Here is a 15,418-nt window from a genome sequence, read left to right as displayed (position 1 = left end):
CCTGCAGAGGGGTCGAAACATCGATTAGTTTAGAAGGGAATACGACGCGTCCGACCAACCCAGATGATTTTATATTTAATTACTATTTGCTTGTTCGTTTCCAGGTACACGTCTGTTGTCCTGGCACACACAGACCGGTAGCACGCCGCCAGAGGAAAGACGCAGCCGCTCTTAAATTTTCCATGGATTGCACCATTTTTTTAAGGCCGCTGGCTGCGTTATACGGTGTCGTGGGACGAAGGTTTCAGTGTTTTCCGGAACTGCAGACATACACTTGCAAATAAACAAGAATGAATTACATAACCTTACTGTTTCGAGATGATAATTAAATCTTTATGACAGCCCTCGCATTTTACTTGAAATAGATAAGATAGTGTTTTAGTGTACTAAAGGAGGATCCCTTTCTGCTACTTGTTTGAATGCTTCACGGATTAACTAATAACCTTGTGCAGTTTCTTGAGGGCGCCCATAAATGAGGTGAGCAGGGGTGAAAAAATGGAACTGCCGAGGTGATAAGGACCAGGCCGACCCAACTCACGCTGAGAGCAAGTCGGAAGATTAGAACTGAGGTGAAAGCAGTGCCTGCGAATGTGGCTGATCAGAGGCAAGGCACTCAGCGGGCCGGCGTAGTGCTCGATGGGGAGTTGGGCGCATCAGTGGCGGCGCGGGCAAGTCGGCCGCCCTTTAACTACTTGCTGCGGAGCGGCTTCAGGTTCTCTTCGGCTGAATAGCGATGATCCTGAAAGGACGGCGGCCGCGCGGTATCGGGCGCTCCTTTCGCCGGCGCGGGGGCGGCCCTAAGGGCGGAAGTCGGCGCCGCAGAATGCGCTGCCCCCGGCGCCGGAGCAGCCAGCGGGGCGGCCTCAAAGGGCGCGCTCGAGGCGAGAGCCGCCGCCTCCAGCCTGCCGAAAGTAGGCGCCGGCGAAGCGCCGGCTGCGCGCCAGACGCCAAAGCGGGCACCAGCAGATTACACCTGCTGCACAAAATTAACACGCCGGGCAAAAAATTTGTCACTCTTCGGCAACGACCTCAAGCAAAGAAGAGAGACCGCGAGTTTCTTTGGGCTTGCCTCATCCGGCTGTAGCCACTCATTAATAACCAGGTCACGTAGAGCTACGAAACTGAGATAAAAATAATTGCTGCGCTTTACTCCCTCTTCCAGTAGTCCTCTACAAATTTAAGCGGTTAGCAACTGGTCATTAAGTGGGCCAATAGAGATACTGTACAAGTGAGAGCCCGAGTCTTACTCAATGAGGAACGTATGCATACAACACTGTGGACACGGAATTCTCATCTTGAAAATCTGGGGTGGCTGCACAACATGCATCGTGAAGAAGTACCAGGGAGAGGTCACTGTAAACATCCAACTTCATGTTCTCGGTAATCTGATTAAGTAGACTGAAGTCATGGCACAAAAAACACTCTAAAAGGTCATAGAACCATCTCTGGCCTGAAATTGCCCTCCACAAACTGCGGGCAGTGTCGCACACAGGGTCATGATCTCGATAAGGTGACTATAAAAAAGAAAATGTTCGATTTTGAAGTTACCTTTAACATGTTGGCTAGAGTTGTATTGGGACTATTGAATTCTGGTCTGCTGCCAGCTAATTCTTCCGAAATTCGAATTTCGTTCGGATGTAATATTTTTGTTATACGAAATTTCCTTAATTAGAGGCTACTCAAGAAGGTGTGAACTTAATTACGATTACAATTATTTAATTGTTAGTTAAGTTCTTACCAGAATGCAAAGAGAAAGAAGAGAGAGAGAGAGAGAGAGAGAGAGAGAGAGAGAGAGAGAGAGAGAGAGACTGTAAAAAGCTAGCTGCAAAAAGAGAAGTTCTACATTTCATGACATTCCGTCATCTTTTTCACTCCGTCCTTATGTACGTATTATTATCTTCACGAATTATCCTTAAAATCCTGCTACTAGCAGCAGTTCCGGCTTTGAGCCGTTTCTCAAGCAACAGCTGAAAAAATGTCGTTGTTTACACTCCGAAAATAGAATTGAAAAGTTTACTAAATGCGAAGTAAACAATACGCACATATAATCACTCATTTGGTATTTCTATAACATTTATAATAAGCTATTAAAAATAAAATTATAATTACTAAACATAACAATATGTTTCATATTTAATAAAAATTTAAATATGAACTAATTAGATTATTGCATAGCCTTAATATTTTTTCTAGATATACTTAATTTTGTTAAATTACATTTTACTGTTACATATTAAATGTACTTCTTTGCGGGAACCATCGCTGAGAAAAATGACAACATTGTCGTCGGAAGTTGTTGCCCTTTTGGCACCTGCTGCGGAAACTTACAAATTAGCAGATTTTGTGGAAGAAGAGAAAGTATGAACAGAAGTTTAAGAACAAGAAACACAAAACTTTCAATTTTTATTAGTAATATATATTTTCTGCAGTAAGGGAGAGACAGTTTTGGTAAGTTCGCCATTAAAATTACAAGTGGTCACGAAAAATTCTTTGTTCCATTTATTTTTTCTAGATTCTTTTCGCTATATTTGATCCGCCTTTTCGAATTTTTCAATTTTGATATGAAACTCGTTATTAGAAGTGTCAGAAACGCCATCACACCCATTTCTTGGCCGTATTAGAGCAGATTTTACAATTTTGGCCAGGTTTCCATGATTTTGGTCTTGGTGCCCTCAACACGTTCCATCATTTGAAAAGAGGGAAAACTGCAGCTTTTCGGGGTAGAATACACGCGGTCCTGCCAGCTGCAGCCCCGTTTCTGTACTATTTGGCTCATCGCGGACTTGCAAACTAATGTGATGCTGTGACCAATGATCTGCTGCGAGGTACGCGCCGCGAAACTCAATTTTCCGCAATATTCGCTGGAAACATGGTTGCTAGGGACCAGCATTCATTCTCGGCAGCAATTTCTGTTTCTGTCGGGTTTTGTAGACTGTCAATAACACGTTGTGATACGCAGTTTTTTTTTTTTTTTTTTTTTTTTTTTTTTTTTTTTTTTTTTTTTTTTTTTTTTTTTTTCAAGACAGGTTGCACAGTCCGCGTCAGTACACTAACCATTTGGGCAAATTGATTCACTGTCGCTGGTCTGGGACGTGTCGAAACACGACAGCTCCTTTGTGCCATTCTGTCGCTTCTTCACTTGGACCATCTTACTTCGCTGATTCCATACAACCGACCGACAGATCCCATCACTTCACTACCATGACCTACGACAGCGTGCGAGGATCAAATTAGCCCTTGATATCAGTTAAAGACAATCTACAGCGCTCCAAAGCTAACACTGTGCTCTTTTAACCGGATGATTTATATTTTGTCCTGTGAGCTTATTTGAAGCAGTATAAAACACAGTCCCGCCGTAAGCAAATACTAAACAGCAATATCTACAAAAATGCAGTGACCAGATAAAGTTCACCAAGTAATTACAAGGCTGTAGAAACAGAAGACCTAGCTTCTTCATGGCAGCATGTAACTCTTTAAACTTTAAGACTACCAGTGAAAGGTAAAGAAGAGTTGGAAATGGCTGAGCTGCAGTGACGGCCCAGTACTGAGGTCAAAGTGACCCTTTTGCGTTAGTATGTCTGGATCCGTAACATTATCATCTCAGGTTAGCGCTGAACTTCTGTGTACCCAGATTCTGACGCCACCTGCACTAGGTTAGTATCCCTACGTCCCAAAAAGGTTTCTGAATCCTTATCATGCATGGATGCAATAAAAATAATAGCAAGACAAATCAGGGTAACGAATTACTTCCGGCGACTGCCTGAAATAATAATAAGGCGGACGTATCTCAAGAGATTTTATGATTGAGAGCCGATTAGCGGAGGAAAGAACTCTGTAGCTGCGTTCTTAGCGGCTTCTTACGATTTCAGATTTCTTACATGTGACTCTTGCTAAAATATTGAAGAGGGTGACTGGTAACGTGATGACGTATACCGGGTGCCATAGCATCAGGATGGCCCCATCCAGTCGCAGGGCGATGGTTCCACCGAAGAAGCTTATGTATTGCAACAATTTAGCGTTTGTAATCGTTGATCAACTTTGTAACATGGTGGGATTGTTGTTGTAAACTGAGCTGGACTCCTGTTCTTAACTTCGTGTGTCTCTGTATTGTAATCCTGAATAATGCGAGTGGTGTGCTTACGTAAACCCTGTCTGGTGAAAAGAATCCTCAAACTATATCTAATTCCGTATAACTGTATTTGAATTAACTTTTACCAAAATAATCAAAACCCTGGAACTGTAGTCTGAATAAACTATCTTGTGAAATTCTCTATCGGGCAGAGAACAGCGTTACAATGTGACGTCACAGTGCGTGACTTGCAGCCAACATACAAAGCCTACAGAATAAAAATTCTTCATAAAATTAAAAATCGAATTTTGTAATAATAGATGTCCAAAATACTTCTGTGAAAACGCTCTGTAAATTTACGTACTCAAACTGACAAAACAGAATTTAAAACATGAAACGACACTTATGCGAATTTAACTCTGCTCTGCAAGAACAAAAATATCTACATAAGAAATGAGATCTGCACTGAACTTTATCTAAATTGAACCTGCTAATAATTTTGATACGTAACGCCTGACTGTGAAGTGTGCTCAGGTAGTACATGCACTTGTGCAGTCACTGTTCCCGGACGCATCTTCCAAGTGAGCAGGAGTCTGAGGTTCGAATCCTGGTCTTGGTACATATTTTAATTCGTCTCTTCAGTCTGCATATATACATCCTAGTTGTTTGAGACTCGAAGAGGTCTCTGAAGCCGTACAGTTTCGTTTGATTAAATGATTTTATTGTTTCCTTACTGATGTTCACGTGACCCTAATAGGGACTGCCCACAGCAACGGAAACTCGGTACTACTCGAAAGTGGTCAACACTAAAATGCAGCAAACCAGCTCAAGAAATTAAAGCGCTGAGCAAGTACGATGCAATGCCACGCAGCTATCCTAAGCAGATCACTCTTTATTTTTAGTATCTCTGTTCCGCTCAGTGCAATGTGACGACTCTATTGCAAGAAAAAAATTTCGTGACGAGACGGGCAAGAAATTAAACTAAATTTATTGAATGCTCAAAACCAGACTGTAAAATTATGATACCTTAACGATTACAAACGTCGTATTAACAAAAATATGACTTCATCTGCAAATTCGTTACTGGAATGGTAAATGAGTTTTAAAATTATAAACTGTGAGTGTAATTTGCTTACTAACGTTGCGAAAATCGGACCAACCAACGCAATCAAAATCGAAATATTCTAAAACATTGCCTCTTCCAAACACATCATACAAGCAATGCAGCAACAACATTATCTGAAAATATTCATACCTCTCAGATCAATCATATTTCCAAAATGCAGCATCCTACGCATCTTTATCTGTGTGCTCAGTTACCAATTTCGAGATCGCTCAGTAATGTGACCAACACCCGACTCTTTTACTCAGTTCTGAAACTCACTGCTAACAGCAATGGTACTGACCACCAAACATGGCATTGCCTATGCTCATCTCTATGACATAACATACGGACTATTGATAAGTTCTGTCAGAAAAATACCCACTGCAGATATGAAGTATGTCACATCGATTAAAACAGAGCTTGCGTTAGGTTCGATGAACACGAAAAATAATCTAAAAACCTTGGAATGTTAGTTCTTGCATGAGTGATACAGATACGTTTTGTTGTAAAAGACAGTTGTTTGTTGCTCTGCTTTTGAGGACAACATATTTGTATTTCACTGTGTTGAATTATCAGAAAGCGTTTATAATATCGTATAATGAGGTCGATACAAATATTTACCGTAATAATGATGTTCATTTGGCGGAAGCAAAGGTCTTAGATCAATTGTGAGTCTACCAAAGCTTTCCAATAGTTACACAGTTAACTACAGTACACTAACGAAAAGCTACACATCCAACATATTGCGAGAGAGAGCACACTAGTAACTGATTCAAATAAATCTTAACGGGAAGAAATTTTACAACATAATTAGTTCTACAAACGTTTCCAGTTACTTGTGTTTCTAATATTATGAAAGACATGGACGTTAAACCGGTTACTTTGTACCTTTGTTTTATTACCAGTTAAAAACTGATACATGTGGTTCGTAGTTGGGCAACGTTTTTTACTGCAGCAGTATTATGATTTATCTTTTTCACCTCCTGTGTTTTCCTTCTTTTGTTCTTTATGAAACGCTCAGCTCTTATCTTATGCCTGTTTAAAAATTATTTCAACAGCATACATGGTTGCATTTTATTTCGCAGCAGACAATACTAAACGGTAAACTTAAATGATGATGAGAGAAGGAACTTTTATATTTAACATGGCTTTAACTAATTATGTTTCGTGTGTCATGTTTCTGAAAGACGCATAAATGCAAGTACCTATGGCTCCAATCCGAGGTCGTACTGCTGGCTCAGACCACTTGAAAGAAGAACTCGTAACCTTCTGTTACGTGGTGAAGGGCTATAATGACATTTCTAACGCGAAGTAAGTGCAACAATATCAGCGGTCTCGCACTCACGTGCCAAACGGATTAGGAACAGCTACGCTATGAGCAAATAGCGTGCGACGGTCATTTAATCCCGTCCCACATGAAGTGCTGCTTACCAGAACACAGCCAACACCCGCCTAACTACGAGCAACGCTCTCACAGAGTCCAAGCTGAATCTGATTAACAAGGCTACAAAACCATGTTATCGAGGTAATTTATCTAATTATTTTATAATGGCTTTTGATATTACAGAAAAAGTGTCGTTTAAGACGGTGCTAAACTGAAAGTGGGGCTCTTTTTATGATGAAGTGTGATTCCACAGTCTGCACTCTTACAAACTGGCAGAAACGACATTTCTCGGTGGTTAAAGGTACCGTGTGGTTAAAATTAAATTATAGATCCTCAGAGAGGTCCAGTGTGGACTGTAATTATCGTATGGCGGCGAATCGTTGTAGATTTTATAATGCGTTAATGCAGAACTGACTTATGCTGGAAAAAGTAGTAGTTCCAATTTTCGCTACCAGATGCATATTACGCTCTGTACAGTATCTGGTCGACGTCTCCGGGAGTCATATTGAACAAAGTGTCTAAGCAGCGGTTAATAATGCCCTTCTCACTTGTTTTACATTCTCTGCCCACGTCCTGTTTCTAACTTGCTGCACGTGGAAACATTTCTACACGTCTTTCTTGCATTCACATCACCGACTTCCATCTGATGGCAAAAATCAGAATTAATTTTTTTCCAGCGTAAATCTGTTCCACATTAATGTGTTAGAATATCTACGAAATATCACTGCAAAGCGGTAATTACAGGTCACGGTCACACTGAACCTCGGTGAGCAGGTGCTCTTTCATTTTAGTCAACCAGTACGTATGTAGGGCATTCAGAATGTCGGTCTACACACGCTGTCTTACTAGTGACGTTATGACATAAATGAGTACTCTGTGCACGACAATCCTACACACCACACGGCACTCGCATCGTATGCTTTGCTTGAACATTTTAGACGTGAGGTACGGAAGCATCGCCATACGGTACAGATCTTACACCACGCCATTCCCACTTTTTCGGCAAGCTGAAAGAACATTGGGAAAAAAGAGATTTTCTAGTGAGGAAAAGACAATCGCACGGAGGTTCTGCAATGACTCTGTGACCACGGAGAGAATTTGTTCCGTCGAGAAATTTAACGAGTCTAGTTTCTTTAATGCCAACGGCCATGCCGCAGTGTTAACACCGGTTCCCGTCATATCGCCGAAGTTAAGCGCTGTCGGGATGGGCTAGTACTTGGATGGGTAACCGTCCGGTCTGCCGAGCGCTGTTGGCAAGCGGGGAGGCAAACTGAGGAACTATGTGATTGAGAAGTAGCGTCTCCGGTCTCGTAAACTGACATACGGCCGGGAGAGCGGTTTGCTGACCACTTGCCTCTCCATATCCGCATCCAGTGACGCCTATGGTCTGAGGATGACACGGCGGCCGGTCGGTACCTTTGGGCCTTCATGGCGTGTTCGGAAGGATTTTACTTTAGTTTTAGTTTCTTTAATGGCTTTCATTTTCAATGGTCTTTATGACCGCACTATTCGTTCTGGATTATAAGCTGTATGATATTTCTCATGGAATCCGTATGCTGTACTTGACAGTCTCAGTTCTGGTTTTTTTATTAAAATAAAAATAAAAGTGAACATTAAAGGGGAAAACGGAAAATGGATTTATTTACTTTTCATATGCAAAGTAATTTATATTATTTTAGTGTTTAATTTCCATTATTTGATTCATGTAAGCAGTTGTTTGAAGTACCGCATCATCACACATCATGCCTAGCGGCTAAGAGGTGTCAGTTTTTCTGCGTGCTGGATGGAAAGCATAAAGACAAAATATATTCCACAAGAATTTCGAACACACCTCACAATTATTACAAATTTACGTTTTTCCTTTCAAGACGTTCACACTTTACATTCTGTAGAGCGTACAGTCATCTGTCTATTTCACATACATTCTTATCAGTTAAAGGAAGTAGCCGGCCAGTTACATGGAATGACATGCAGCAGGCCCTAAACATGTTAATTACATGCAAATGCGACTGCTAGTGCTCATTAGCTTTCCGTAATGCCCCGCGTAAGAAGCTGTATTATCCCATCAAACTTCCTGGGGACATGCATATTAATTTCACTCGCGCGGACATTTCGACCTGTTGATCACGTTGCGGGGTAGATGGCATTGATATTTCGTTTCACTGCTCTGCTTGTTACAGAATATTCTGCACCGCGGAACAAAACTCTCCCTTTTTTCCCGGCCGTAGTGTGCCTCTACTTATTTTCCCAATGCAATTAGTAATTTTTTATTACTGATTTTTACAACAAAATTAGTGACTTTTTGTGCCTTTCATTCTCTACAGCAGTCATCTGAAATACAAATGACATAATAATTAAGCACGGATTTTCACATGTACGCGTGCACAGTGTGATAATGTATTATTTGTTACTGCACACTAATGGGTGTAAGAGATACTCTGAATTAAGCGTTTGGCACACGAGAGGATATTAATGCTTGCCGCATCTAGTTCTTCAGAAGATGGACGATAGAAAAAAGAAAGGAAAAAAGAAAAACCAATGAACCAATCAACAGTTCATACTATTTGCGAAGCCGGCCGCGGTGGTCTCGCGGTTCTAGGCGCTCAGTTCGGAACCGCGCGACTGCTACGGTCGCAGGTTCGAATCCTGCCTCGGGCATGGATGTGTGTGATGTCCTTAGGTTAGTTAGGTTTAATTAGTTCTAAGTTCTAGGCGACTAATGACCACAGATGTTAAGTCGCATAGTGCTCAGAGCCATTTGAACCATTTTTTTGAACTATTTGCGAATCAATTCAGTTCTGATATGAATATTATATCGTCAAAAAACCATAAACCCTTTTGTCATTTTTATTAGTGTAAGGACTCTTACAAATTACGGGTGTACTACATACAGATAATTCTTCCCGTTCCTAATATCAGCGTCTTCACTATATACACTATCTCTTACGGGTAGAATAATAACGCAATGTGAATTATCGTGATTTATGACAATTTCTCAATTCTTGAAAGCCATCTGAGAACAATGTAGTTACCCATTGAACTAAATACTGAATCTTGCGCAAAAAGAAAACCATCATTTGCCAGGCTGACTCTAAAATAACTGTCTCCTCTTGTAGTAGACGTACGTAGATGTGTATGATGCTGAAGTTTAATTTGTATTTCATAAGCAGATATTAAATATCATATAATAAATATTTCAGTGCCATAGGTGGAAGAGAGAAAGTGAAGAACCTAAAGGTATCTAACTAAAAATGATGAAACGGCGAAAGATGAAATAAAAGCTACAAAACCGATAAGAAACATTACACCAGAATGACAGCAAGCCGTAAATATTTGCAGCATTCCTAATACATGAATACATGATATTACGTAACGATGTTTTGCTTAAGAAAATAAGTTTTTACCAAAGCCAGGGAAACTCCTTACCTTTTTAACTGCCGATAGTTACGAAGTAAAAAACTGATTTACAATCGGTAAAAAAAAAGTTCTACATCCATCTAGAAGGATGTAACCTGTTGGCCCAATACACTTAAAACATTTACTAATATTCGCGCAACAACATTATTCTAAGGCAAAGATGTGCACATCCGTTTTACTAACTCATTGTTTCTCTTTCATTGCCGGCCGGAGTGGCCAAGTGGTTCTAGGCGCTTCAGTCCGGAACCGCTCGACTGCTGCGGTCGCAGGTTCGAATCCTGCCTAAGGCATGGATGTGTGTGATGTCCTTTGGTTTGTTAGGTTTAAGCAGTTCTAAGTTCTAGGGGACTGATGACCTCAGCTGTTAAGTCCCATAGTGCTCAGAGCCATCTCTTTCATAGGAACAGTATTCCTTGCTAAAATTTCTCAGTATCTCTGAAGCTATATTCGGAAGGCCGTCGGCTCTATTCCATTCCCAGATTTATGTTTCTCATGGCTTTCGTAAATGATTTGGAGCAAATACCGAGTTGCTTGTTTTATGAAGCAAAAGGCCGATTTCCTTCCCCAGTTCGCAATCGTGCTCCATCGCTAATGATCCTAGCCTTCCATCCTTACTCCCGGCCTACTAAGACAAAGGATATAGCAGGAAGAGCAATTACGGTCACAAAACTTGGAAACTGGCAGTGTTTTTATAAAGGAACTAGTTTTATGGAATTCTATTCCCTTTTTAATGGGATTGTTTGTAAGGTACTGACATTGGTAGTTTTTGTCAAAGGAAATCAACGTGTGACTGACAGCTGTGTACTTTTATTCATACGTCCTGGTCAGGATTTGGCGAACCGCAAACAGATTTGAGAGACTTTACGAAACTTTTGGGTACGAGATACCTGACTAAATCTCAAGAAGGATATTCCTAACCCATGCCTCCTAGTTGTGCGAATGGGGGTGCAGGGTCGTATGCGGTAAAGCAACAGAAGCAGAAAATTCATGACTTCGCGGTATTCCAATTTTTATATTTGAAAGAAAGACACAAAATTCATTTAAGACAGGTATTACGAAAAAAACAATTTCTTCTTCCACACTGACATATCCTTTCGCACAATATATAGTTATCTAGCTGAGGGTATTTGAAATGGCATTAATACGAGCCTTCACTAATGACCCAGATTTCCAGATCCACCACTCAGATGGATAAACTTACGTTGAGGTCGTTGATTCTCCAGAAGTGCAGGTCCATGGAGACATTTTTTGTTTGACGTGTTCTTCACTTTATAAATAAGAATCAAAACCTAAACTTACTACTTGTTTATTGTAACGAAAGTGGAACGCACTGGAATATCAGTTTTCCACCGACACACTAGATGCAAACTCTCAGGGTCATCTTGTACAACATCCACATCTGTAGCTGTCAATATCGTAACAAGAGTTAAGCTGAGGGCTCTTCTTTTATGCTGCTGGGTTGTTACGTCATTTGCGCGGCGACAAACATAGCCTATGACAGAATTACGAGACATACATACCATGTATTTCTAAACGGCTGTAATCGCTGCAATGCCTGTTCCTTCAGATATGCACGTACGCCCGGAGGGACACCGCATCGTAATTCGGAATAACACAGCACTGCCATAGCTTACTTATCAGCCGATGCCGGGCAATCGACTTTCAAGTAAAACGTCTCGCCTGTACGGGAATATATGTAATGGATGAACGAGAACATTCGTAGGCACATGGGTGACGACGTACGGAATTTTGGGTCCCGTCGTGAGTCATGCTCTGCTAGCCGAATGGTGCAGGCACGGTAGCTCAGCGTGTTCCGTCAGAGGGTTAGCTGCCTTCTGTAATAAAAAGACTCAGTTAATGGATCAGCGATGAACTGGAACAAGAGTGATGGGTCGCCCGCCCCGAACAAACAGAATGAACAAAATGAGGTTAAGAAAAATATTGAGGCGACGGTTCGCGATAACGGGAAATCTGGGTTCGAGTCCCCGTTCCGGCACAAGCTTTCATTGTCGTCATTTCATTGTACAGCTGATAGATATCCATATTCGCAACTGCGAATACATTTCATGTGAGGTGTCTTACGAATCATATTAAGTTTCATACAATTTTAAGTTTGCCGATGGCTGCTTATACGGCTAATTCATGCATTCAAATGACTTCCGGAGCTCCTCAAAATTTGTTGGCCCTGTTCACATGCAAAATAGTTTATAAATTATTGACTGTTCCAGGTTGGAAGTGGGGTAGAGCGCATAAAAGCATAATGAAATAGAAATTACTAGAGAAATTCCAAGATAAAAGTCAGTCTTATTGAAATGCGTTTGGTAGGAAGATTATGAAACTAAATTTGGATTTTGTCCAATTTATGACGACAGTTATAGATGTATCTTTACTGATATCTTAAATAATGGTAATTAAAACATCGCGTTTTTGAGCAAAACAAGTTAACATAATCAAGCTATTTTCTTATATGAATGTCCGAAAGAACAGACGCCACGCATTCATATAATGGCTGGGCAATGGAACCACCTTCTTCACTGCGTATGCACAAACACGTCCCATCTCCTGCGGGAATCTCTTGAGTAGCGAACATGGAGTCAAAGGACAGGGACTGCCGATAGGTGCGCTCGGTGGCAAGATGGTCGGCCTGAGGCTGGCGAGATAGTCGGTAAAGTAGAGGTAACGTTGTTTGCCGGATGGTGCAGTGGTTAACGCATCTGAGTGGTAAGCAGAAGATCTCGGGTTCGAATCTCGTTCCGATGCAAATTTTCGATCGTCGCCGCTGATTTCGCGTAATGTCCCGCTGCAGCTGATGGCAATGATCCCCTTCAGTTTAGTTATAAGCTATTTTAACCTCGAGCTTCAACAGAAACACATGGATTGCCTCAAAAGACATTTTGAAAACATCAGAATTTAACTAGCAATGTACTCGCATTAGACTATGCAGCAGTAGTTCTTATAAGCAAACCAACAGAAAAACAATTATGTCTCTGAAAATAAGAAGTTGTTCTGGCGTCCAATTGATGTCAGTAAAATTTGGTGTAAGTCATGAAAATACAAAAAAATCTATCTATTAGGAAAGTAAACTCCGTCCATAGTCCTGATGGGCCTATCGCTACCGACAAACCGCCGTGTCATCCTCTGCCTATGCTGTATGGAGTGGCATGGAACCCACACACCGCTCTCCTGGCTATTATCAGTTTTCGTGACCTGGAGCAGCGACTATTCGGTCAAGCAGTCGTACAGGTGGCTTCACGAGGCTGAGTGCACCCCGTTCCAGCCCTCCCTAACCCCCCTTTCCAAGGAAAACTCTCTGCGAGTACCGAGAATCGAACGTGGGCCGCCGGCCGCGGTGGTTTAGCGGCTCTAGGCGCTCAGTCCGGAGCCGCGCGATTGCTACGGTCGCAGGTTCGAATCCTGCCTCGGGCATGGATGTGTGTGATGTCCTTAGGTTAGTTAGGTTTAAGTAGTTCTAAGTTCTAGGGGTCTGATGATCACAGATGTTAAGTCCCATAGTACTCAGAGCCATTTGAACCCTTCTCTTTTTTTTTTTTTTTTTTTTTTTTTTTTTTTTTTTTTTTTTTTTTTTTTTTTTTCGTGGGCCCTCCACATTGTAGCTAGCCACGCTGGCAACTCAGCTACGGAGGCGGACTTTGTGTGTGGAAAGGTACAGGTAATTTCAAGCAATCTTGAATTGAGGTGAATCTGTCTGTTGTGTTACCGTCTAAGGTCATACTCGCGTTACCAGTATGTTAAGTGGTGTTACATATCTGTTGGGAGTTATATCATTATATCGCTTTCTTTAAGAATGTGATGTCTTATTAGATTCCCCTAAGAACCAGGTGTGGTGAACCGTCTAGAAACTGAGGCTAGGCTACATAAAAAGCCGGGAGACCTGCGGAAAATTGTAGTTCTACATAGCTGTCCTTCTGTCTGTTGTTTAAAACTAAACAGAGCTTATAGTAAAACTGAAACTGTCAACAGAGAAACGTTTTAATAGAAATAAAGAGAAGGAGACTGATTCATCACGCAGCGCTAGGAAACGTAATTTCCTCAATGAGAAAGTAAAATAATAAAAGGAAACCCAAAACAGGAATATATCAAACATCGCTTCTTTGGACTTACAGAAATCATGTTTCTGTTATTCATGAACAACTTCTGCATTTACCAACGATAGCAGAGAGAACTTTCGAGGTATAAGGTCGTGGTCCACCAAATTCCTCTGTGACTTTCGTGGACCATTACCTTATACTCCGAAAGATTTATCGGCAGCAATGTGATGAAAGCTTTAATTCTATTGATAACAGGAAACTCTTCCCTTTGATCGCGATGAAGAACGTTCTATTTACTAGAAAATAACAACAATAATTATATTTTTTTATGTTAGTGCATGTAAACTGTACTTGCATTAAAACAAATTGCTTAGGTTACATAAAACGGCAGAGGTAACGGGATCAACTAATTTTTTTTACATACATAGCAATTCATATTCTGTAAGGACAACTGGAATAACACTAAACGATGTGCGGTTCCAATTATGTGCAAAACAAAAACCAAAACAAAAATCGTCGGCTCACTGTTTCTCTCTTACACTTTCATTTACGTTTCTTTCCTTACCAAGGCTACCGATTCTGCTGGTAATCCTACTATTTACAGCGTCATTTTTGTGGTGTACCAAAATTACCGAACCGTAGTCTTACTAGGGTGCAGTACTAACTAGAACCAATATTCATTATACAAAATACTAGTTACACTTCAAAGAGGAGTTTCATCTGAAATAGTCGATCCTCGAATTGACAAAAGAGGCGCTATCGGATTTTTGAAAATACTGTAGAAGTCAATAGACTTGCATCACAATATACCGACAGAATTAAAACTTGATCTCAACTTCTCCTCTGCGTCAAGCCGAGAAATTACCTCCATATTCTGCGGGAATTGTAACGGAAGAGGGCGGTCACAGCGGCTGTCAGTTTCACAGGCCGCCTTCAAGACGTCACCTGCCACAGAGTCCGCGTGATTACGCGCGCAGCACGCCGTTTCGAACGTCGCCCACACGGCGCGCAGGTAATTAGTAACCGTCGCCGCAGGCAGCGGCTTAATTGGATGGCCTAAATAACGCGCTCATCGCGAGGAGATCGTTACCCGTCATTACGACACACGCGCGGCGCTCTTCCGCAGCTGCTCCTTAGCGCCAGCCGGGTAATGATGTGCCACCGCCGGACTCGCGACCTACCCGGCCGTCCCCCTCCGTCAGCGGGAGGTGGGGTGCTCGAATAAGAAACACATTCCTCGTACGGAATAAATGAGACATATAAATTTAATGTGTCAGCTGTTAAATGAGTCGTTAATTAACTGCGGAAAACTGGCTGGCAGCGGACGTCACCTAAGAAATAACAAATTGCCAACCTAACGATATCGTAGTGGTAGAGAGAATTATTAGAAGGAT

The 15,418-nt window shown here is 41.5% G+C and overlaps 1 protein-coding gene across 1 annotated transcript in view; it reads right to left on the bottom strand.

The window, feature by feature from the left end:
- Nucleotides 1–688: 688 nt before the first annotated feature.
- Nucleotides 689–15,418, bottom strand: part of LOC126273296 (skin secretory protein xP2-like) — a 62,999-nt gene continuing 48,269 nt past the window's right edge. Inside the window, exon 4 of the mRNA XM_049976842.1 lies at nucleotides 689–933. Within this exon, the coding sequence (XP_049832799.1) occupies nucleotides 689–933 (245 nt within the window). The remainder of the gene's footprint in view (nucleotides 934–15,418) is intronic.

The sequence above is a fragment of the Schistocerca gregaria genome, chromosome 5 (assembly GCF_023897955.1).
Source record: "Schistocerca gregaria isolate iqSchGreg1 chromosome 5, iqSchGreg1.2, whole genome shotgun sequence".
Taxonomy (NCBI): Eukaryota; Metazoa; Arthropoda; class Insecta; order Orthoptera; family Acrididae; genus Schistocerca; species Schistocerca gregaria.
Note: the sequence above shows the minus strand (reverse complement) of the source record. Positions and strands in the feature narration are given on the sequence as shown.